This window comes from Leuciscus leuciscus, assembly GCF_965113295.1.
Source record: "Leuciscus leuciscus genome assembly, chromosome: 17".
NCBI lineage: Eukaryota > Metazoa > Chordata > Actinopteri > Cypriniformes > Leuciscidae > Leuciscus > Leuciscus leuciscus.
In genome coordinates this window covers 16,887,470-16,912,088 of record NC_138741.1, presented here as the reverse complement: position 1 = coordinate 16,912,088, position 24,619 = coordinate 16,887,470, and the positions used below count along the sequence as shown (strand labels likewise).

The window sequence follows — 24,619 nt, the reverse complement described above, 5'->3', positions numbered from 1 at the left end:
ATTCTATAAGAAAATTTCAGATGGCATTTAGAGGCTTTTGCATCTGAACTCTTCATATATATATATATATATATATATATATAAAATGTCTTTTGTTATTAGGAAAATTGTATATTCATCAGACTAAAATACAGTAACTCAAACTCCAAACGCTCATTTTCAAACAGCCTTTAAAGTTTATTTAGATTCCAATAATTTCTACACAACTGTTTCTCTGTTAACTGAATATAACGTGTTTGTGATGCCCTTTAATGTCAAGTTCAACGTTATTTGTTTCGCTTTATTTAATTATTGCTATTTCAATTTCCACTCGCAAAATGTGAAATTGTACATTTTTCAAGATCTTACTGAATTTTGTAATTTTGAAAGTTCAATTTTTTTTAAATTAAAATAAATAAAAAGACCTGTCGACCTCACCACGAATGGCTTTCCAGTCAACGTTGTCCTCCAATTAGAACGCTCCTTCTTATTAACTTCATCCAACCGGAACTACGTTTGTTGCACGTACGCTCTGTGCGCACAGGTCTGATTGGTCGAGCGGCGTTGTGGTGTGACGCTAGGCTTTACGCCGACGTTGGGGGCGGAGAGGGAGGGGAGACTCTAATGGCGCATCGCAGTCCGACCGATCCAGATCTCCACAAATAAACAACAGCAGTAGTTCACTATCTGGCCTAATTTCTACTTTTTCCAGTTCCACCGCGCTGCAGCCGCGCTTTGCACTTTTGCTCATTGAACAGATCGACTGGGCTTCTTTTTAGCGGCTGCTCGGAGCACAAGAGGCCCAGAGGAAAGACGGTGGATCGGTGAGTGTGCAAACATGGTAAATGAACAATGTTTCTGCTCGTAACGTTACTCATTAAAGGGATAGTTCACCCAAAACTAAAAATTCTGTCATCTTTTACTCACACCTGCATGACTTAATTTCTTTCGCAGAACACAAATGAAGATGTTAGGCAGAATGTTAGGGATTGAAAGTGAATGGTGACTGCGACTGACATTCCTCCTGACATCTTCTTTTGTGCTCCTCTCAAAAAAACTCATACGGGTTTGAAATTATTATTAATAATATTTAGGTGAACAATCCGTTTAATTTACAGAAAGTGCATCATAAAACGTTCTTGAAATTAAGAAGTTGTGTGCTAGAAATATGCCCCTCAGTTCGTTTTGTTTTGTTTTATCTTTAAACCATCTTTAGTCTGTTTACTATGTTAGCTCTGTAACGCCTGTCATGTGGAGTAATAGTCAGGAAAAAACAAAATTTTTTAGAAAACAGTTTATTGAACGTTTAGACAAAACATTTTTTTAAATGTGCATTTGTCCTTTATATTTCATTTTATATTTGATGCATCAGGCCTTAATAGCCCTTTTAGTATGATATAATGAAAAATTAAAATGAGGAGCTCACATTCGAGGAGGAAAAAAACATCTCAATTTTATTCAGAGGTCCAAAGTGAGCGAAAATGAGCAATTTGGTGCAGATGTTATGTATGTGGCAATAAAGTAAGATGAAATTGTAATAGCTTGTAATGTAAATTAGTGGGATTTTTAGTAACAGTATATCTGACTTTTACATGAAATGCAAATATCAGTTGTCACTTTACATCTCTCAATAATATGTATTAGTAATATGACTTTTAAATGCTTAGTTTTATGATAAAAGCTCTGTTTTAATTGTGTGTGGGGGGGGGGGGGGGGTAAAATGTATAATGTAATGCAATACAATGATGATTGAGAAATGTACAAATAAACATCTTCAAAAGCCTGTTGCATCATATAGCCTATGATTCTTACATTTTAAACAGATAATCAAGTAAATGTTGCTTCAGTGCAGAAAATTGTTATCTTGAAATGTTACTAAAAATCATTAAAGACTTCACAGCACAAAGACACGTGTACCACAACCTGAAGCTGGAAATGTTTAGAATGATAATAAACTTACTTACTAAAGTACGAAATATCAATTAGAGGGCAGAATGCATGTAGACGATTGTGTACAACAGGATTTTTCAGCTAAGTTTTGATCATGTTGATCATTTAGACGCTTTAGAAAACCACGTATCAATTGATTCAGTAGGCTTTATATGGTTAAAATGAACGTTTTATTGCATATTTATCTACTTTAGTTCCATTGTAGCATTTAAAACAAGGTGCAATACATACAAATCTTCTATTTGTTCCTACATGCTGAGATGCTGACCTTACATTTATTTTCTCCATGTCTTTTGTTTCCTATAGAGAATATGTAACAAACGTCAACATGACGTCCAGATTTAGTAAAACATATACACGTAAGGGAGGAGAGGCCAGCTCGAAGTTTGACGAGGTGTTTTCTAATAAGAAGGCTACGCTCAGCACCAAATGGGGAGAGACCACCTATAAGGCACAGTTGGGGGTCAAACGGCCCTCGTTCAAGCCAGAGGTTCCTGAGCTGACTAAACGACCCCGCTTTGATGATGATGACAGCTCAGAGGATCCATTTGGCTTTGACAGCGATGATGAGTCCAAAACGGTCACTTCCAGAGGTACTCCTCAATCTGAGATGGGCTCAGATGCAACAGGATCTGGGAATGAGCTGATAAATACTCCCAGTGGGGGCACAGCTGTGACCGGTATGGGTACTTTCTCCTTGGGGAGCAGCTCAAACATCAGCAGCGGGGTGGTTGGTATGAATAGCCCAGGTAAGAAATTAAACGCTTAAAGTTTGTTTTTGTGGAGCACTTCATTCATGCTGAAATACTTATGAGTGCATTACCGGAGCAAATCTTAAAGGGATGGTTCAGTTCACCCAAAAATGCTGTCATTTTCTCACCCTCATGTTGGTCCAAATCCATATGACTTTTTCTTCTGTTGAACACGGTGAGACCTGGATTATAAATGATCCATTCAGAGGTTTTATGAACTGGATCAACTAATTAATTGAAAATATTGGACTCGGTTCACAAATCAGGCATGGCTACTTCTTTAATTCATCTTAGATATATATCTTAAATCTCTAATATATCTTAAAGTCCGCGTGAACCGGAAGTTGCAAACGACTTTTCTCCAGTGCTGTGACGTATTTCCCAGTGAAAAGGAATATTGAACAGAGGGCAGGGTTTTACTCTAGCGCTCCACCTCTCCATCCCTCGCTCATTACAGACTAACGGTTTGAGGGGAGTGGTTAAGCGTTTCCCAAACCAAGCCGTCAAACCTACGTCATCAGAGAAGGGACGCCATTCCAGACCGGAAGTAACTTTTCAGACTTTGATTAAAGATTACGACGGCAAAAAAATGTTTTCTGTGTTTTAACTTGCACGGATTAATTGTTCACCACAAGACTAGTAATATGCGCTAACAAAGTAAATAGGGTCAATTTTGATTTCAGTTGGACTTTAAAATATGTCAGTGCCATTGTTTTGTCTCAAAATGGACCGTAGTAAAGCCTAATCCTGGTTTAATCTAAGCCCGCTGTCTCTGAAACCAGGCCTAAGACTTTTGTTCATCTGCGAAACTCAAATTAAGGTTTTTGCCCACTCATTGAAAGTCCACGCAACCAAAATTTGTACGTTCATAAATACATTCAAAAGAATCAAGCAGTTTAATCCAAGTCTTCTGAAGAGACACGATCGCTTTGCAAAAATGAGAGAATACTAAATATCTTAATTTGTGTTCGGAAAATTTGAAAAAAAGCTTTTGGGTTTGGAATGACATGAGGGTGAAAAAATGATGGCATCATGACAGACATTTCATTTGAGTAAACTATCCCTTTAACCAGGTGTAAATAGGTGCCATTGAGTGTGTTTATAATAATGCGATGGGAACTATTGGGGTGACCACATTATGACGTCAGTTTCTTTTAGATCATGGACAGTCATCATCATCACACAAGAAATTGTCATGACACAATTATTATTGTGCTATCTGCTATTGTAATGAGTCCAAGCCCTTGGCTTTAGAGTAATTTAGGGTGCTTTGTTGGTCTTAATACTGGCTACTTAAAATGACCTTCTAGATCACTTGAGTCAGACCCATAATATGATGTCTGAGTCATTATAACGATCTCACACCATTGTGTAATGTGGGGTGATGAAGTCACTGTGTCTTTCTGCAGCAGGTTATACTGGTTTTATTCAGTGCTGAGAATAGCAGTAGCTCTGCTGAAGTTGAGGTGCTCATGTAAGCACACTGGCATAGACTCTGGGGCTCAGCAGGATATTTTCAGCCCAATGCAGTTCCACACTTTCCCTTGGCTCTTTAGCAAGGCTAATTACGGCTATTAGAGGAGCAGTGAAACAAGGGCTCAGGTTGTGATGACCCTCTAAGGATCATTAAACTTCTAATAGTAATATTAATTATATCTAGTATCTACATCCGACTGTGGAAACATTTAGTGTGGGGTTTGAAAGAAATGTACTCACCCTTGTTGATCCAAACCTGTATGAAATTATTTCTTCTGTGAAACACAAAAGAAGATATTTTGAAGAATATGCTGGTTGCTTTTTTCCCCATGCAGTTGCAGTAAAATCACCATAAAATGGTCCATATGACCAGTGTCTTAGCTTTGTGTGAGGAACAGACCTAAATTTAAAGTTCTCCTGTGGTGAAAATACTCAAAAACACGGGTTTGAAATCACTGGTGTTTCTGACTTCACAAACTACCTTGTAACCAATCAGTTCAACGTGTGATCGTCAACGAGTGGATCTCTGAACTGGCCTGGGGTGCGTTTCCCGAAAGCATCGTTGGCCAACTATGGTCGCAAGTTCATCGCAATGTCCATTGAACTCTATTGGTAACGAGGGAACTTGTGACCATAGTTGGCTAACGATGCTTTCGGGAAACGCACCCCTGAGTGAGTGGAGGCGGGGCTAATTTGCAATTTCATAGAACCGTGTATACTAAATGAGGCAAGGGTGTAGTTACATTCAAGCTATTTTAAGGCATGAATAAATAAAACAAAATTCAAAGAAAAAAACTTTGAAATATGTCATTTTGGTGAGTTTTAAGGGATACAATTATTGACTACAGGGTGGATTTTAAGTCATTGTTAACTGAAAATCCTTTTTTCCCCCCTTGATGGGTTCATGAGAAAAGTAGTGATTTGTGAACGAGTTGTTCTTTTAAGTCCTGTCTGTTCAATGAATTGGTTGATTCAGTTCACAAAGCCACTTAATGAATCATTCACAATCAAGTTGTAGAGTTCTCACTGTGTTCAACAGAAGAAAGTCATATGGGTTTGACATTAAATGGTGGAATTTTCATTTTTGTGAAAATGAATCCCTTTAAGGATCCTGGGTTGTAGCATTTGTTTTAAATTTAAAACTTTACTCTGTTATATACTATTTTTTTAATATATATATATATATATATATATGTGTGTGTGTGTATACATTTAAATAATACTATTTTATATTTTGCTATAGTTTATATGTAAACAACACTTTTTATATAATATCACACATTGTTTATAATGTTATAGTATGTTTTTAAACAATATTGTTATATATAATATTGGTGGTTGTGTTTTGATGTTCCACCAATTTCTTTTTTCATAAGTCCAACACTTTTTATCTCAATTGCAGCTCAAACGTATCCAGCCTCGTCACATGTCACTGGCACTGTAGGAGCCTGGAGCAAATCCAGTGTCACAGTAAGCAAACCAGTCTCCCAGGTCTCCAGCTTGAAAACCCACAGTAGTAACGTTTCCGATGAATGGGACTCTTTCGGGGAGGACTCTCCTCCTGGGGCTGGCGAGGGGAGTTCTACCCAAGATGGGAACTCTTCTGATGGGCTCAAGAGCTCAGAGCAGTGCACCGCTGAACCGGAACCTACAGTGGAACCTGTTGACTTTGAGCAGCTTCCGCTTCTCAAACCATCCAGCAACAGAGTCTACCGACGACCACGAAATAAAGGGGCGGATAGTTCTGGAGGCGGTGATTTGCCGGTTCCTGCTGTGAGTCCAACACCTGTCTCTGTGCCGGTGAAGAGCGCCAGTGCAGGGGTCGCTGGGAGTTCTGAGGTCAAGCCTGCAGGTCGGGGTCGGGTGAGGGACTACACGGTTCTTCACCCATCCTGTGTGTCTGTGTGTAATGTGACCATACAGGACTCTATTGAAAGGAGCGTGGATGATTTTGTCACCCCAGTGCAAGCTGACATGGGAGAGGCAGGAACCTTCAGGAGGAAAACGGACACACAACCTGCCAAGCCTACCAGGTACAAATCAAGCCTAAAATTTACTCAATTTTATAGTTTTTAATTTCAGTTATTCAAATGTGCAAATATGTATTTTTATCTTTACTTGTCTTTAAATAAGTTTGCAAAGATAAAGTGCACTAAACATTTTTGTTTTATTTCAATTTGGAAATACCACCATATAATGTCACAGGGTTTTGACTTTCAAACATAATTTATTGCATTGTAATATTACAAACTAAATATTATTTTTCGTTTAACTCCATTGACACCCTTAAAATTTTGTCCTGGTGTTATTTTGCAGTGCATGGTCTTATACTGCAATTCTGCTCATAACTATGAGCTCAATTATAAATGGATTAATATATTTTATGGTACAGAAAATTGTAGACCACAAAAAACTTGTTTATTCTGTCATCTGTATTTCTTTTTTTTTAATCCTCTAAATTTTTTTAGGTTCAGACCCACTCAGAGTAAAAGCAAAAAGGAGACGAAACTGGAGTTTTTTGGCTTTGAGGCTCAGGCCGCAGATGGAGACGCCACTGCATCTGGCAGCACCAGCTACAAGATCAAATACTTTGGTTTTGACGAGCTGAGTGAGAGTGACAGCGAGGATGAGGACGACTCAGCAGCTAAAGAGAGACGGAAGAATAAGAAGGCAGCAATGGAAGCTTTGGCCACCAGCGCGGGCAGTCCCCAGTTCAACGACTCGCAGGAGAGTCAACAGAGTCAAAGCAGCCTAAGTACAGGTACTCACAAACACGCTTCCTCATAAATGCATAGTTTCATCTTTTCATTTTTAGCGAGATGGGAAATTTAAAGGGTTATTATAAATAATGATAATTTGTAGAGCAATATATATTTTTTTCTCTACCTATTTTCAGATTCGCAGGAGTTGCTGGATGAGACGGAAGCTTCAGGCTCACAGAAGGAACGACATGGAAAGCAAACCGACAAGTCAAAGGAGATCGGACGCAAGATCTTCAGCGGGCCAAAAAAAGTATGGCTAAAAAAGCTTTAACAGAATCAGATTAACTCTATCAAAAAGCTACTGTTTTAATTTGATAAATTTGTTATTTAATTGTTTTATGTGTGTGTTTAATGCAGTCTCCTGCTAAAGCCGTATATAATGCTCGTCACTGGAATCAACCCGAGCCTGAGGAAGTGCCTCATCCTGCCTCCTCTCATACTGTGGCTGTACCTGTACGTAAAATACTCTATACCCTGACATTTTCTTTGCCTTTGTGCACCATAATGTTGTTTTATTTATTTAATAATTTTTTACAGAAGGCCAGTGTGTCCAGCAGCAGTAAAGACACAAATTCCCATAAAGATGATGGAGTGTTTAAAGCTCCGCCCCCTCCTCCTAAAGTCATCAAGTCTGTCACAATTCCCACTGTGCCATACCAAGACATCGTCACTGCACTAAAATGCAGGAAGGAGCACAAAGAGGTGAGCACTGCACTCTGAGAAATAATGTAAATGATTTAAACTAGTGTTATTTTAGTATTATTTATAAACTACAGAGCTGCACGATTCTGGATAAATTGAGAATCACTATTGTTTTTGTTTAAAAGAGTTAATGGTTCTGAATAGACAACTAAACAAAAGTCCATTTAAAAAAAGTATTTAATTAATTTGAATAATTTTTTTTTTTTTTATCTGTATGAATGAATGATTCAATGACTTACTCATAAAGACTTCACTTGTTTCATTACTGGATTGATTACTGCTGATTCGCATGTTCTGAGAAAAATCTTGAATGAATGATTTAATGGCAACAATTATTTATTTTTTATAAATGTATCTCTACTGGTGTAACAATTTAATTGGTACAATCTTTATTTGAAGCGTCATGTTTTTATATTTAAAAGGTGCTTTACTATTTTGATCGCTACTGAACTATAAACTTTTATCCCAGTACTTCTGTGAAATAATTTTTTGTAAGATACTATGTGGTTGAAAAGACTGTTTGTTAGGTTTTCTATCTATACATGACAACTGCTCTCTCTGGCTCACTTGAATGTTCCACAGTGATCGTACTTTTCAAAGGTTTAATAGACATTTCGTTCCAAATCGATGACATTTAGTAATAAGATCGCGTGGGTGTTTGAATTGAGATCGCAATCTTTTAACGATTCATTGTCCAGCTATAAAATATACTATTATAGCATTTATTCATATTTTTTATTAGCTTTTATTTTTATATTATCAGTTTTCAAAAGCAGCATTTCTAATTTTCATTCAGGTTTTTCCCATCTAATTTTTTTTTTATTTCATCTTTATTTCTATTAGCAAAATGTTTTTAGTTAACAATAGCAACACTAACTTTAACAAAAGACATGCTTATATTTTAATGTTTATTTCTTGTCCTGTGTGTGTGTGTGTGTGTGTAGTTGTACACAGTGGTCCAACATGTGAAGCACTTTAATGATGTGGTGGAGTTTGGGGAGAATCAGGAGTTCACTGATGACTTTGAGTATCTGGAGACGGGCCTGAATAGCGCACAACCCCTCAACACACGCTGCCTTAGGTGAGACAAACGCTGAAAGGAGTGTTCTGGGTCATTTGCATATAACAACGTCATTTATATGTGCCGCAGCTGTGATTACCTGTAAAGGGTTAGCTCACCCAAAAATGAAAATTCTGTCATCAATTACTCATTCCAAACCTGCAAGACTTTCGTTCATCTTCTAAACTCAAATTAAGATATTTTAGATTTACAGCAGATTTAATTTATTTAGGCTTTAATTCACATATAAAAATGTATCAACTCACACATCAGTTGTGGTAAAAGAAAGCTCAATCATGTTCGCTTGATGTGTGGGAGCCAATGAGGTTCATTCCCGTGTGTTATGCAGCACGTTTGAGCTTCAGCAAGAACCAATGATGTTTGTTCTCACACGTCAAGCAGGTTCGGTCGAGCTTCTGTTTATGTTTGCTGATCAATGTTTATATGTGAATAAAAGCCTAAATTCAGTCTGTTCATCATAAAAAGCAATTGTGTCTCTTCAAAAAATGTTTGACTAAACCGCTCAATTCAAAGGGGACATAACAGTTTCTGCCAATCTCATGTTAATATTTAGTACCTATAGAGTAGTATTGCATCCTTCATATCTCTGAAGAGTCTTTAGTTTTGTCAGATTTATAAAAGATACAGCTGTACCGCTTCTTTCCGAAAACAATCGAGCTCCTGGAGGCGTGCCGTGGGCGGAGCTAAAGAGTCACTCCGTTGTTTGAGTGGTTTTAGAATAAACAAATGGACACTTATGGTGGTCAGCTAAACAAATACATCATACAATACACACACAATACATCATCGCTTTATCCCTGGATAATTTTTGATTCACTATACGTTCGTGTTTACATTAATTGCACGTTTCACACACCCACGTGCCTGCTTCTTACTCTGATTCAAAGGTTTAAAGATGCGTGACACAGGGCATGTTGAGGGCGGGTTGTTAAGGTGTATTGTGTTGCATTTCTGTGTCTTTGTGTGCATGCACCTGCATTTATTTACTTATTTGTTTACAAACAGGAAAAATGTCCACATCCACAATACAAAATGTTATCTTTATTGTTTTGAGTTACTAGGATTATGCAATGGAACTGATTGTTGTCATGTAATCAATATTTAATATATTGATTCATTAATTTATTAATCTATCCATTCATTAATTTTAGCTTCTAAGATTAATGCGTTGGTTGGTTGTGAAACATTTTGCGACATTTTGCGACTCTCACTTACTTGTCAAGCTCTGATTTGAAAAGCTTCGAGTAATTAACCTTTTTCTGATAAAATTGTGTGTAAAGCTTTGCTGGTTCAGAAAGCTGCACTTCGCCATCACTACCAAAAACGAATTTCTTTGGTGACATAGTTGATTTTGTGATCTAAAAACAAAATGACAAATCTTTCTCGAGCAACGAACAAAGAAACGAACGAAGCACGTTGATGGGCATGGGCTTGCTCTCACTCTGCTTGATGTGTGCACGCGCCCATACAAGTAATTCCGCCCTTTATGACGTCATACAGGGCCATACTCGAAAAAAACTTTCTGAAATGTATTCAAATACTGAAGGAGTAACAGAAATACTCCAACTCGTTTTTAAAAAAAACTTTGGCCATAGATTTATTTTTAGCTTTTTTGTGTTTTATTAGGATAGGACAGTAGCTAGACAGGAAGTGAGGTGGGAGAGAGAGAGGGGGGACGGGATCAGGAAAGGTCCACAAGCCGGGACTCGAACTTGGGTCTCCCGAAGCACAACGGCGCTACATGTTGACGCACTTGCCCACGAGGCTATCGGCGCCGACAGCTTTGGCCATGTTTAGCATGAGAATCCAACTCTTTAACAGTGTAAATGAGTCAGAATACATGAAATAGCCTTAGACATCCTCTTTCAAGCGACAAAGTGGTATTTGCATAGACTGTCAATAGAATGACAGAAATTTCAGATTTAATTTAAAAGATCTTTCAGGTTTGGAAAGACATGAGGGTGAGTAATTCATGACAATTTTTTCATTTTTGGGTGAACTATTCTTTTAATTATCATGCATAATGATTTCAATGATGAAATTGTCTCAGACTCTCCGTACAACACAATCTTTCTTTTCTCACTTTTGTTGAAACATGCACCGCTTTTTAAAATTATTTTATTTCAGTTTTAGCCTTTTTTATGTGTTTTTGTCTTTTTTTTTCTATTTAGCATAATTTTTATTTTATTTAATTTAATATTAATATTTTATTTTATTTCAGCTTTATTTTAGTTAATGAAAATGATTTTGAATAGTTTTAGTTAACTAACTACACGGAACACTAGCACCCCCACATTTTTAAGAAGAATTTGAACACACAAAGACATGTTTATAACACAGAACCACTAATATTTTTTTCCCCTCCATTTTTGACTGCAGTATAATCAGTCTGGCCACGCGCTGTGCCATGCCAAGTTTCCGCATGCACCTGAGGGCCAGAGGGAAGGTGGCCCAGGTCTTTAAGATGCTCAGTGATGCCCAACAGCACCCAGTGAGTTTCTAGTACCTAACCATCAAACCAATCCAATCACCCAAACTGTCTTTAATTTACCAACAAACTAACTAATCTGTATTACCAAGCATCATTCTAAACAATCACAGCTCTATCATTATGAACACAGCTACAATGCTGTGTGGAACAACAGTTTGTTTACTTAATTAGTATACATTAATTGGAGATGTAATCATCTCCGCCGGCAGACAAGGGAGAAATGCAAACAGACGCTGAGCCGTTACTCTGTAAATCTCGTTAGTTCAGTTTACACAGATGGTGCACAAAGTTTGCCTTGACTCTTTCGGCTTGACTTGAGTTTATTTGTATATTGAAGGATGTTCAGTAAAAAAATAAACTAAATCCATTTAATGAGTCAAGACAGATGCTTAGAAGCAATAAGTCACAAGAGATGGCCATGCCTTAGTTATACAGGGATGTGTTTTATAATCCAAAGTATTGTTGCTTTTAGTTAATTTCTCTTAGCTTTCGAGGCTATCTACATGCTGGCGTGTAAGTTACGGTCAGATGTTTGCAATGTTTTCCTTCTCTCTCTCTCTCCCCCGTTCTTCTGGATCTGGTAGAATCTGGCTCTCTGCACGGCGTCTCTGATGTACATACTGAGCCGAGACCGGCTGAATATGGATCTGGACCGTTCCTGTCTGGAGCTGATGATCAGGCTGCTGGAACTAGAGCAGGATGACTCTGTAGCGGACCAGTTAACAGCTAAAGAGATGAGCAGAGTTAAAGAGAAGATCCGCAAACTCTGCGAAACAGTCCACAACAAGCATCTGGACCTGGAGAACATCACAGTGAGTGACTCCTGTATGAAGGTAAATGAGTAGCAAAACTCGAGAGCATGTAGTTGTGAATTTGAGAACTTGTACGCTAAAATTTACACTCACAGCTCCAATATGAAAACCTGGCAAATACAAATCTGAAGGTGAGTTGTTTGTTACGAGTTTTGCTACTCTTTTACCTTCATACTCCTGTTTCTCGCATTTACATGTCAGAACCAAACCAGAAAATCCATGAATACTTGAGTATAAGAGTACTTCCAGTCACCTTGGCTTTGTTCAGACAGGCAGCAGAAATCTGTTTTTGTTTTATAGTTGTTTGTAGTCTGTACAGCAAAGAAAGCTTAGGAAATCAAATGCAAAGGATCTTTGCAACTTGGGCTTTTTATTTCAGAAAGGGTTTTCCTTTATAAACATTGCATATTTTACATAAACTACAGTTCAAGTCTCATATGCTCACCAAGGCTGCATTTATTTGATGAAAAATACAGTAAAGACAGAAAGATCAAAATAACAAAATTATAAATGCTTTTATTGTATTTTTTTTTTTTTTATTGGGGTTTATTCCAGAACTGACAGGCCTTTCAGAAAAAAAGTTTCTATTTATGTCATAAATGCTGCTTTGGTTTTAAAATTAAAACTTTTTGAAAATACTTTTATTTAAAGAAAAATAGCCAGAACCTTTTTTGGAGTTTTTACTTTGTATGCACATCTGCTTGAATGCAATTCTCCAAACTGTTTCTTTCTGCATCTCAGACAGGTCACTTAGCGATGGAAACGCTACTATCTCTGACGTCAAAGCGAGCTGGAGACTGGTTTAAGGAGGAGCTGCGCTTACTTGGGGGACTGGACCACATCGTAGATAAAGGTACTCTACTTGAGTATATCTGTATTTGATTTGTACATTTGTTAAAGGAAATGCCTAGAAATGTTTTTTTTTTTTGCCTTTAGTGAAAGAGTGTGTGGAGAACTTAAGTAAAGAAGAAGATAAAGAGAGTCTGGTGGCGTCACTCTGGGGAGCGGAGCGCTGCTTAAGAGTTCTGGAGAGTGTGAGTGGACACCAGATTAATAATTTGAATTGATTTCCTTTAAAGAAAGACCTGCAAAATTAAATAACCTGCTGTAATTAAATTATAGCATGGACTTTATTGACAATTTTAAATGTAATTATGCCACAGACCGACAGACTTCTGAAACACTGTGAATCTAATCAGTTTTTAGAAATCACACCGAACAGGATGATATGATGTAAAAGTTAATAAATGCAGAAAGAAGCTAATTAACAGCTTTAAAAAATGTTTTACTGCAAGTTAACATTACCTTTGACAGCCCTTGAAGAAAATGCTTGTTATTTCGGTGTGTAATTTATTTAAAACATATTTCTCTTTCACATCCAGGTTACACTTCACAACCTCGAGAACCAGGCTTATCTGATCGCCTACAAGGAGTCCCAGCTCATAGTGTCCTCAGCAAGGTGTGTGTGTGATGATATGGAAATTGTGGTCACAGTGTTGCTTTGTGTGGCAGGACGGTTGTCATTCTGAGGTTGTGCTTTGTGTGTGTGTAGGGCCCTGCAGCATTGTGAGCAGATGATACAGCGTTACAGCCGAGAGGTCCCTTCATCAAGCTCCGCCCTCCCGCACAGTAGTCATAGCAACGTGGGCAAGGCCGTGGAGGATTGTATGAGAGCCGTTATCGGAGTTCTGCTCAACCTCACACATGATAACGGTGAGACGTGTAACAAAGAATTTAAGCCTTGCTCAACACATACTGGAGAATGAAGCAATATAAAATAACTGTAATTGTATTAATGTAATAAAAAGAATGTAATGTAACACTCTCTGTGACCCCTCAGAGTGGGGCAGCACTAAAACAGGTGAGCAGGATGGCCTCCTAATGACGGCTCTGGACTGCGTTCTTAAGGTCCCGCGTTATTTGCCTCAGGAGCAGAGATTCGACATCCGTGTCCTGGTGAGATGGTACTTTTCTTTTTCTAAAAAAAAAGAATCATAAGTTTAGGCTGTTGGTCTATTAGATGTTTTTCAAACATCCTATAATTTATCACAATAAATCACACCTGACATTTTTGTAATCATAAATGTATGTTCAGAATCATATATTTTTGTAATTATAAATATATTGAATCTCCTAATTAATGTGGAAATGATACAAATATGTAAAATATCAAATATTTAAAATACTGTCTTTGATAAATATTAAGTATTATTTAATTTGTTAATGGCTGGGTACATGTGGCCCTAACTGTGCGTTCACACGGCCGCCGGTGAGGGCGGCACGTGTTGGACGGTGAGAGTGGCGAGGAGAGTTGAAGTCAGATCAACTTTATGGTAATGAGCTATGATGCGGTTCGGCGGCAACCAATCGGAATGTAGAAGTCCTCCACTTGAGAGGAGTCCAGAGAACACAGTCAAGTAAACTTTGGTTCCGACCACATTAGTTCCCAACCAAAATAGAGGAGAGGTTGATCATGTGAATTTGATAAGAAGGCACGCAACACTGTTTATAGGCAACATTTTCGCGCTAGAACGCTTTTTCAGGGGGAATGCTAATTAGATTAGCACTTAAACATGACCGCAAAAGCTACGCCAAACAAATGGCTTTTAATTGGTTTATTTCGTAAGCAAACATGTCACTATAATTAAGTTCTTTCCATCGATCAGTTTCTTACTTTTACATTTAAAGATTCTATGAGATTAACTTATACCCTACCTTGTCAGTCTACACAAATAACGATCAACATGCTTGTTTGCTTTGTGGCCCGTTTAAATAGTTTAAAAAAAGATCAAGCAAATGGCAGGGCGGCGGTGTGAACGCACAATTAGTTGGCTGCTCTTGCATCACGTGAAAATGGATGATGCGATAATTATTTGAATGTGTTAACTGCAAATATTAATCAAAGAAATTAACATATTATTTTCCCAGCCCTAATATAAGTTAAAGTACAAATTTCATATAAATATGAGGAAATAAAATTAAAACAGTGGTTAGTTGTTATCAGTTATTTAAACATTGCATTAATATAAAATGTACATGCATTGAAAATTTCATAAAAAGTAAAACAAATGACAATGAATAAAAACAGCAGAACAAAAATGCAAATGAATACAAAAGTGCTTAAGGTTTTATAGATGTCTAACAGCAGTATGAAGTTAAACGTCGAAACATTGAAAAAAATGTTTTGTTCTTATGTATCATCATTTACATTCACTGAAGCCAACTGTCAGAGTTTGTACTACTGACTGGGATTGTTATTTAGTGTAGTGTCTGCTTAGTTACTGACGTGTGGCGAAACTTGAATGTGAATGGGTGTGTGCAGGGTCTTGGTCTGCTGATAAATCTGGTGGAGTACAGTGCCAGAAACAGACACTGTCTGGTGGAGATGGAGCTGGACTTGAGCTACCTGATGGAGACGGGGGTACACGTGAAGACGGAGAACGACGTGAAGACAGAAGGAGAGGAGGAGAGTAAGACGGAGGGCGAGAAGGGACCTTCGACACTAAAGTCATCAAACGCCCTGGCTGCTCTGGTTCAGGTGACTAGCAGGAGTCTCCACATTTGACCTGCGAGATGGCCTGCTTCAAGTGTTTATCCTTAAATCTGATAAATATTAGCCACTTAATACAAGTGTTTCTGTGTGTGCAGCTCTTCCTTGAACGGGAGCAAGCAGCTGTGCTAGCTGAGGCGCAGACTGATGATCTCATAAGCGAGGCGCCCAAACCTCAGGCAGACCAGAGCGGAGAGTGGAAGGAAACATCCGGAGAGATCCAGTGGGTCGCCTCGGAAACCAATGACACAAATGAAACGAATGACAAGAAAGAGGAGGAGGAAGAGGAGCTTGACCTCAATAAAGGTAACAATTATTCACTGATGAATTGACAATATATAACAAACCCTTTTTATGACTTGTTTGGATTTAACTTGGTGCAGTCACATTTACAGTTATTTCAATAGAAATCTGTGTTATCTTAAATTTCACATAAGGGCACATCGGGTTCAGGTGTTTTGCGTGAATTCACCGTATTGACCAACAGAATGCTTGGTTTGAACGTGATTTCTGTGAAAGTGGTGCTTCGCAATCACTACACCATTCACAGTGGTCAATGAACCTTTTTGATGGCAGAATTTCACTGAAACTTCTCTAATGTGACTGCTCCTTAACTGACATTAAATTGTTATATGAAATTATTCATGAAGGCTCCATAAACAATACTTTTTTCCTATTCTTTTCAAATTTGTGTTTGTACTCTGCTGTGTGGGTCAAAGTGGGTCACAAGACTGCTTTGAGTGGGTCATGGAGTGTGTAGTAAAAAAAAAACGTAATTCTAAAAGTTTTTCTGATGCAAGACTTTTATTTTGAAAGCTGTTTACTTCTGTCAGACGCCGTTAAGTAAAGCGTTGTCCTGATTCAGTATCTGCTGTCAGATGAGATGTAGTCAGGCTATATGTCAGTGTCATTATTCTAACATTATTTTCTTAGCTAAAAAGTAAAGGTAGATAAGGTAGTTTTTTAGATAAAAAGTATCTTGCCTCAAAAATGAATAACCATTTTTAATAAATACGTTTGCTTGGTTCAAATTCCCAAAAAATTGGGTTGCAGCTTAATGATCATTTGAACATGAGGGTCCCATGACGAAACCATCTGAGAACCAGTTGTTTACTAAAGGCCAAGCTTTTATGCTAATTTCCTGTCTTTCTTTTTCAGCCCTGCAGCATGCTGGGAAACACATGGAGGACAGCATTGTGGCATCATACTCAGCTCTTCTGCTTGGGTGTCTATGTCAGGAGAGTCCGGTGAGCATCACTTCCTGTCACTCTTTAGGTGCTCTAAAGAGCAGTTGGTTAGTTTTGAACCAAAAAGTTATTATATTTTTTGACCGTGATCAACAACAAAAAATAAAAATAAATAAAAAATGCTACGAATTGGTCACTTTATTGCAGTTATTTAAAACAAAATAATAATTTGCATAAGTATTCAAGTATACAAGTATTTTGTAGATGTAACTTCAGATGGAATGGTCTCTACAATTTTTCTCCATTTTCTTTGTAAAACTGCTCCAGTTCAGTCAGGTTGCAGTAGAAAATACTCTTTTTCAGGTCCACTCACAAATTCTCAATTGAAAATCTGGATTTTTACTTGGCAGGGTATTAATGTTGCTGTTGTCGTTGATGATGTTAAGCCATTCCACTAGCTTTGGTTTTAAGCTTGGGTTTTTTGTCTTGCTGGGAAACAAATCTTCTCCCAGGTTACTGGTGTCTTGCAAGTTTTCCTTCATAATTTTTTTTTTTCTGCATTCCCTTGTCCGCGTTCCACGATTGTCCATATGATGTAATTTTTTGTCATCTGCGTATGTACAAGTGACTTGAACGCTTGAAAACAAAGTCCACTAGATAGTGCTGAACTATCTAGTGTCTAGTGAACTACAAAGTCTTGTGTGTCTAGTGAACTACAAACTTTGTATCTAGTGAACTACAAAGTCCACTAGATAGTGCTGAACTCTTCTTTCCGTGCTCACGCCCAAAGGAGTATACTTTGAAAGGCTTGCATGCTCAACTGTGCATGAGACGGAGCAGAACGCGGAAAATTAAGTCTACCCGGGCCTTAAGCCTTCATGGGTCTGATGCAGAGAAGCATTTCTACAGCAAGATGATGTCACCACCATGATCCACGATGGTGATGGTGTGTTTCTGATTATACTCAGTGTGTAGGTTACGCATAACATTATGTTTAGTCTGATGGCCAAAAACTTGACTTTGATCTCATCAGTCTACAGAACCGTCTCCAGCTGGATTTCAGAGTCTCCCACTTGCTCTCTGGAAAGCTCTAGTCGATATTTTTGAACAGTGTCTTTCTCCTTTCCACTTTCCAATAAAGGTGTGAGTGGTGCAGCACCTCGGTAACGGTTCTGCACAACCTCTCACATTTCTTCCACTGAAGCTTGTAGCTCCCTCAGGGTCGTCATGGGTGGATTTACAGCTGTGTCAATACTCCATTTCTTACCTGATCAAACAGTACTCCCAGGGATGTTCAGTGATTTCGAAATCTTGTAGTCATCCCCTTCCTTGTGCTTTTCAATTACCTTTTCGTGACTTGGAGTATTCTTTTTTTTATTTTCACGGTCTATTATCTGCCACAATACTGACTCACCAGAAGCTGAACCTTGCAGATAGATGTTTATTTGTACTATGATCAACTGTGTAGTCACAGGGTTTCAATTGATTATACCACTGATAATTTAGGTTATTTATTTGTGTTTGACATTTATTGTATTTTTCTGTTGATCAGTGACAAAAAAGCTAAATTAAGTGTCGTAAAATACAAAATACAAGGGTGTCGTGTGGAAGATCACTAAAGTGTGGAAAATCTACACTGCCATTTGGGGTCAAGGTTTTTTTTTTACTTTAAATTAATAGTTTAATTCAGCAAGAATGTGTTTAATTGATCAAAGTAAATACATTTATTATGTTACAAAAAAAAAAAAAAAAATATATATATATATATATATATATATATATATATATATATATATATACACACATACATATAGATACATATATACTGTGTGTTATTCAGTTATACACAACTGTTTTCAACATTGATAATAATCAATGTTTCTTGAGCACCAAATCAGCATATTAAAAATTATTGTGACACTGAAAACTGGTTAATAATGCTGAAAATTCAGCTTTACCATCACATGAATAAATTACATTTTAAAATAAATTAAAAGCAATTATTTAAATTGTAATATTTAGCAATATTAATGTTTTACTGTATTTTAAAAATAAATAAATGCAGCCTTTGTGAGCATAAGAGACTTATTTCAAAAACATAAAAAAACTTACCGACCTCAAAATTTTGAATGATAGCATATGATAATGACATGAAGAATGAAAATGCAGTTTATAATAATTGATGAATGCTTTAAAAAGAATTAAATGAATTAATAAAAAAAACATGACTTTTTTGTTGAAATATTTAAACTAAATACTTAATAAAAATATTTAAATGTAATTAAATATGTGTCTTTTCTATCTCTTTCTTAGATGAATGTGAAAACCGTACGGGAAAATCTTCCTAAGGGAGATTTCTCTATCATGGCAGAAATGCTGAAGAAATTCCTTAATTTCATGAACCTGACGGTAAGTGCTACAATGACATCAAACATTTTGCACCTTGCATTACACATTTAAAAATGGCAAGTGTTACAATATTTTACTGACCTTTGAATATTACAGCATAACATGTACAACCCAGTTTGTAAGTAAAAGATGATTAATTGTAGTGCAAATTCTGTAGTGCACATTACTTGCTTGTATGGGGATCATGAAAAAAGCATCCAAAAAGGGTTTCAGGGATCATAAACTGCAATATTTTAAGATTTTTAAAGGGCATATTGCAGGTTAGAGTACACTACCCAGAAAGTCAATGTATAGAAAAATAATGTAGGAACTAGATTTAAATATAAATAAATACTTTTAAAAACGCTATTATCAGATCACAATATTGTACAGATTATTATCATGTATCAGGCAATAGCAAAGCTAGTATTGGAACCTTACCTCCATGTGTTGTGTCAGCCATTAGGAGACAGTTTCCAGAGGAAGAGGGACTTTATAAAGGCTTTGAATGGCCCCGTTTTGGTGACAATGAATACAAATAAAAAAATCACAACTGTCTTACTGTATAAAAACTTTATATGTAGAAACAGCCAACACAAACATTAAAGTGGTTTTGTACAGATTGAAAATGAATTATAGAACTATTTATGATAAGTTTCGGCTGCAGACTACAAACACATAAATGCATTACATTAGCCTACAAGTTTCTGTAGGATATGTTCATGAATTAAATTAAGACGAGGCACATTTTGTAATGTTTCCCGCCGGCCAAGCCACATGCTGACAGCGGACCTGATGAAGGAGTTGGGACAGTGTGCACCGAAGGAACCGCACCAGCCCGGAGTCTCACTTGGTTCTTGCTTTCTCCATCATATCGCCGGTATTAGAATCCTCCGGTCTATAGTGAATACTACACACTACCGCGTTTTTTGAAGCAGATGCAGAAGTGAAGTCCCATCTCTTCACCTGCACAAAACGCAGTTAGATGTGGGAAGAAAGAGGCGGGAACCGGCGAACGTTCAACACACAATTTAATAATAAAATAAACAAATACAAAACGAAAGTAAAAGACAGCAGCCCCTCACGGACGACTGCTGTCACATAATAAAACCTAAAACATAACATAAGTCCAGGCCTGTTCCTCTCTTGATCTTCACTGTCGTCGCTCCTCCTTTATGCTTCCGCTCCTCCATGAGACCGCAGAGCCCGGCAGATGACTCACTGCAATATGCCCTTTAAATCAAAAATGGTAATTATTTAAAGGCATTTTTCCTACCTTGATCTTAGCCCCCTTATTTGAACACTCTTTTTGAAGGGGTGTGACTACTGTGAGACTTCTAACATCTTTGCATATGAAATAGCTAAGTATGACATGTGGAACTCTCTCAACTTTGAGCATGTTTTTATTATTACAGCTCTCAAGGTTAACTATTCGTGAAAAGTGTTGATTATAGCATTACATTTAGATCTATAGCATCATATTTAGATCGTGGCATTAAAGGTTGCAGTGATGAGCATTGTAGTCGATCACAGACATGTTGAGCACATGAATGCAGTGATCTCGTCTTTACAACCCGATGTCTGCACACTAACGGATGCTTTCATCATAACTAACAATGCAAACACAATGTAAATAAGAGATTTGTTGATTATAACGGGAGTTTTGGTGAGAGTCCAAAACACTCGCGCTGTTTGATTGACAGCTCCTGCAATTGTAAAGGAAGCGTTCTTTGATCCGATTTGTGTTCATGCTGCTCTTTCGTTTTCCTTAACATCTGCATTGGTTTCTATAGCAATGGTTGGTAGGTATACGCCAATAACAACCGCAACATGGAGTGGTTCGCAATAGAGATGTCTTATTTACAACATAGAAATAGCCGCCGTGCTGGACTGCTGTGTCTTCTGAGGCAGCGGCAGAAGCGTAGGCTGGTATGCGTGGCTTTATTATGCAATTCCGCGCTCTAACATGTCTCCGTTATATTGTCATTTTTTGCTCTTCTGGCACTTTGCAACAACACAACATTGTTTCTGCAGCGACTTTCAGCATGTTTCCTATAACAACGTCTGACTTTAACGTGGCGTGAGAAAGCCACATAAACTACGAGAAATCTGATCAGAGCGGTCAGACTGTATAGTAATAGGATTTCAAACCACATATGATTGTAGCTCGAAACTGATTTTTTTAGCCATTCACACAAGCTAAATCTGATCGGATTTCAATCAGATATGCACAAAAATCGGATTTGGACTGACAATCTTAACATAGCTGAAGAGTAAATCAAATCAGTGACTAAACGGTCAACTTCACATTGTTTCTGACACATAAACCGCAATAAACTATTTTGAGACAAAGAACCTCTGACTGTACATTCATTATTACATATTACTGGTGATTTGGGTTAGACACGTACACATAATCGGCACATAATATATCAAACGATCTGTAGCAAAGCAATAGTGACATAGTAAACTTTTTTTACTCACAGTGTTGCGCTATACCTGTAGAATCCAATATAGAAGGCACAGCATTGTTTTTATTTCAGTCTGATGCTGCAGATCCAGCATCAGAAAGATTAAGAAGCGACTGTTTTTCCACAACCTGGCACTGCACAACATTTTGCACTCTTCAAAGGCATGTTTATTGCTCGATACAGTGTTAGCGCCACGTATGTTATTTACCTACTACCTGTCCTGCGAGAATCAGTGGGCGGGGCTACAGTGGTAACAATATGACGTCATAAATGGGCACATTCCAAACCGAGTCGTTCTCTGGGCTTGGTTTCAATAAAAGCTGTTTTTGGACTAACAAGGGAGTTTTCAGTTCTGAAACTTGCAGGATATTCTCGTAGTATGAAGGCCTCTTATATGTCAAAAGCTCAAGGAAAATTTTATTTCTCAATTCATGACCCCTTTAATGTGACCAGATCACAACTGGATAGCAATGTAATGCCAGGTGACCATTGATACAAAATGTGTGGCTGTGCTCTGATATCTGGCCAATGACATTTGAAATCAGTATTTTACTTCTCTCTTTTCTTTCCCATCACACCAGTGTTCTGTTGGAACCACAGGACAGAAATCTATCTCACGGGTGATTGATTATTTGGAGCACTGTTAGCAGAGGTGTCGCAGATCTTCCGTGGGATAAATCTGGACCTGGCAACGTGCCTTAGGCCCTTCAGGACAAGAGGCAGCAGTTCTGGTGGTAAACGTGGATAAGCGTCGCTACGGTCACGTTGCCTGAGCGACTCACTGCAGAGACTTTTGTTTCCCCCTCTTTCTTTTTGCTTGTTTTTACATTGTGTTTTTCAAATGCTGTCTTTCTCTCCCATGCTCTCTCACTCACTCACTCACTCAGCGGTGTGGTTGCATAATATTTGGTTTTTGACGCACTGATCCCCATGTAAAACAAAAACTAAGCTGTGTTTTGAAACAAGCGATTTTAAGCTAGTTGCCCTTGCTTGTATTGTAAAGATTTACACTAAACCTAGTAACTTATTGATATTTCAAACACTGAGGTCTGAAGCATTGTTCACAGTTTTAGGACTGACTGTTTGTACATGATGTTTGTTCAGACAGTGCAGTCGGTATCCGATGTATTTACATCAGTAATGATGTAAGCGTTAGCACAATCCCAAAAGACTTTCTCATACAGTAACTGATAATTGTAGAAACTGGATACTCTGCCTCTTCTCAGGACATAATTGATGAATATACTGCGCCCAAAACTGGTGTTACATACACTACCATTTAAACGTCTCTTACGCTAACCAAGGCTGCATTTATTTGATCAAAAATACAGTACAACTGTGATAATTTAAAGAAGAAAATTGGTGCTCAAGAAACATTTATTTTTATTATCAATGTTGAAAACAGTAGTGCTGCTTAATTACTGCTTAATGCTAATACTGTCACTTTTTCATCAATTGTCAAATGAAAGTATTAATTTCTTTGGAGAAGAAAAAAAAATCTTACGAACCCCAAACTTTTGAAGCGTACATGTTTTATCCCAAATGACAAATATGTTCCAAGTGCAGATTCGATCTGACCGTTCAGACAGATGCGTGCCACATGGATGTGGTGTAGATCAGGTTTTTGACTGAAAAAACAACAATCTGATCTGCAAAAAAAGGAAAAATATTGTTGCCGGTCTGAAGAAAGTCTAAGATGCCTGATGAACCAAAGATAAACGCAAACATGAAAACAAGTTGAATTTTCTTGTCCTGCTTAAAGAATGATGTTTTACGACAGTGTCATTGTTAATTTCACATGTACTGAAACCAAGCTATTATGATACAGTGATAACAGTAAGCGAGAAGTTTTGATGAATTTACCTGGATATGTGGGAAGGATTGTAGAGGTTTCTGGTTTCTTTGATCATCCTCTGGCTTCTGTAGTTTTAGTTTTTCTCTGTGTGAAGAATCATCACCTGACATTACCAATGATTTAAAAAAAAAAAACATTAATTCTTTTTCCGTTCTTAATCTATTTTAGTTTTGTAGTCTGGGCTGTTTGAGGCCCATTTTATTGTTAAAAAAGGAAAAAAAGACAGCACTTGAAAAGTGTTTTCAATGTGTTTTAGTGTGTTAATGAATGACTCATCCTCTGTTAATTTAATTATACTCTGATTTTAATATAATAGAACAATTGAGATTTATTGTTTTATAATTGTTTTTCTTTACTTTTTGATGTTATTCAGGAAAATGTTTCTCTTTTTTTTTCTTTTCTTTTTTTACTTTATCCTGTGTGTCTGCAGAATGGCTGGAAGCTGCTGAAAGGTCTTAGACAGACAAAAAAAAAAGCAGTGCATCATTTTTCAGACTGAATTGAGCAAAAGTGTCCTCTATTCCTTTCAGATCTTTTACTGAAGCAGAGCCATATGGAATAGAGCTTGTTCTATTTTGTAAAACTGAAGCAAGTTTTACGACAAGTTAATTTACAGATCTGAAGTTTTCTTTTTTTCTTTTAATTGTAAATATTTCTGTACATATTTGATGTTAGACTGCTAGAATACTTCCAAATCACCAAACCTGAATTTTGTTTATTTTATACTTCTCCCCCCACCCACCTTTATTGCATTATTTTAGATAAAGGTAAAAGTACAATTACAAGAAATATATAAATATTATATATAAATATATATATTAAAGGACAAACAATTTGTACCATTTTCCAGGATGTTGTCTTTGGTTACAATGTAAATAATTTTACCTTGAATAAATACTTGCTACTTTCAGTGCTTGTTGACTGTTTTATAACGTCTTCTGAGTGATTCCAACCTACATGGTGAAATACAACCATGTTTAGAGACTCCCTGAAATCTAAATATAAGGTTTTTGACTTATAGTCATTGCTTATAGTATCTTAGTGTACTGACAAAATTCACTGCAGTAGATATATAGACAAATTTGTGCTTGGAAATCAGACCAAAAATATTGATAATGACATCTTGCGCAACAAAGTATTTTGTCAGATTAAATGCTCTCCAT

The 24,619-nt window shown here is 37.2% G+C and overlaps 1 protein-coding gene across 3 annotated transcripts; it reads left to right on the top strand.

Annotated features, from left to right (window-relative positions):
- The first annotated feature begins 585 nt into the window (after positions 1 to 585).
- wapla (WAPL cohesin release factor a) lies at positions 586 to 24,366 on the top strand. Of its 3 annotated transcripts, none has more exons than XM_082144258.1 (20): positions 586 to 803; positions 2,236 to 2,678; positions 5,560 to 6,190; positions 6,626 to 6,918; positions 7,054 to 7,169; positions 7,277 to 7,372; positions 7,460 to 7,621; positions 8,566 to 8,702; positions 11,082 to 11,193; positions 11,778 to 12,005; positions 12,747 to 12,858; positions 12,942 to 13,039; positions 13,388 to 13,464; positions 13,558 to 13,718; positions 13,846 to 13,961; positions 15,328 to 15,543; positions 15,654 to 15,861; positions 16,714 to 16,802; positions 19,056 to 19,151; positions 22,183 to 24,366. In XM_082144258.1, the coding sequence occupies exons 2-20, from the start codon at positions 2,258 to 2,260 to the stop codon at positions 22,246 to 22,248; spliced, it is 3,435 nt and encodes a 1,144-aa protein (XP_082000384.1). In that variant the 5' UTR covers positions 586 to 803; positions 2,236 to 2,257; the 3' UTR covers positions 22,249 to 24,366. The 3 variants fall into 3 exon arrangements, with proteins under 3 accessions (XP_082000384.1, XP_082000382.1, XP_082000383.1); XM_082144256.1 differs by having other exon boundaries at positions 7,457 to 7,621; XM_082144257.1 differs by having other exon boundaries at positions 586 to 820; positions 7,457 to 7,621.
- The last annotated feature ends 253 nt before the right edge of the window (positions 24,367 to 24,619 follow it).

Bases quoted from the DNA above. Each gene is read 5' to 3' on its own strand.
- wapla (XM_082144256.1), top strand. From the start codon at position 2,258: ATGACGTCCAGATTTAGTAAAACATATACACGTAAGGGAGGAGAGGCC. The intron at 11,194-11,777 runs GTGAGTTTCTAG...TGGATCTGGTAG, and splicing joins GTGATGCCCAACAGCACCCA to AATCTGGCTCTCTGCACGGC. The intron at 13,465-13,557 runs GTGTGTGTGTGA...GTGTGTGTGTAG, and splicing joins CTCATAGTGTCCTCAGCAAG to GGCCCTGCAGCATTGTGAGC.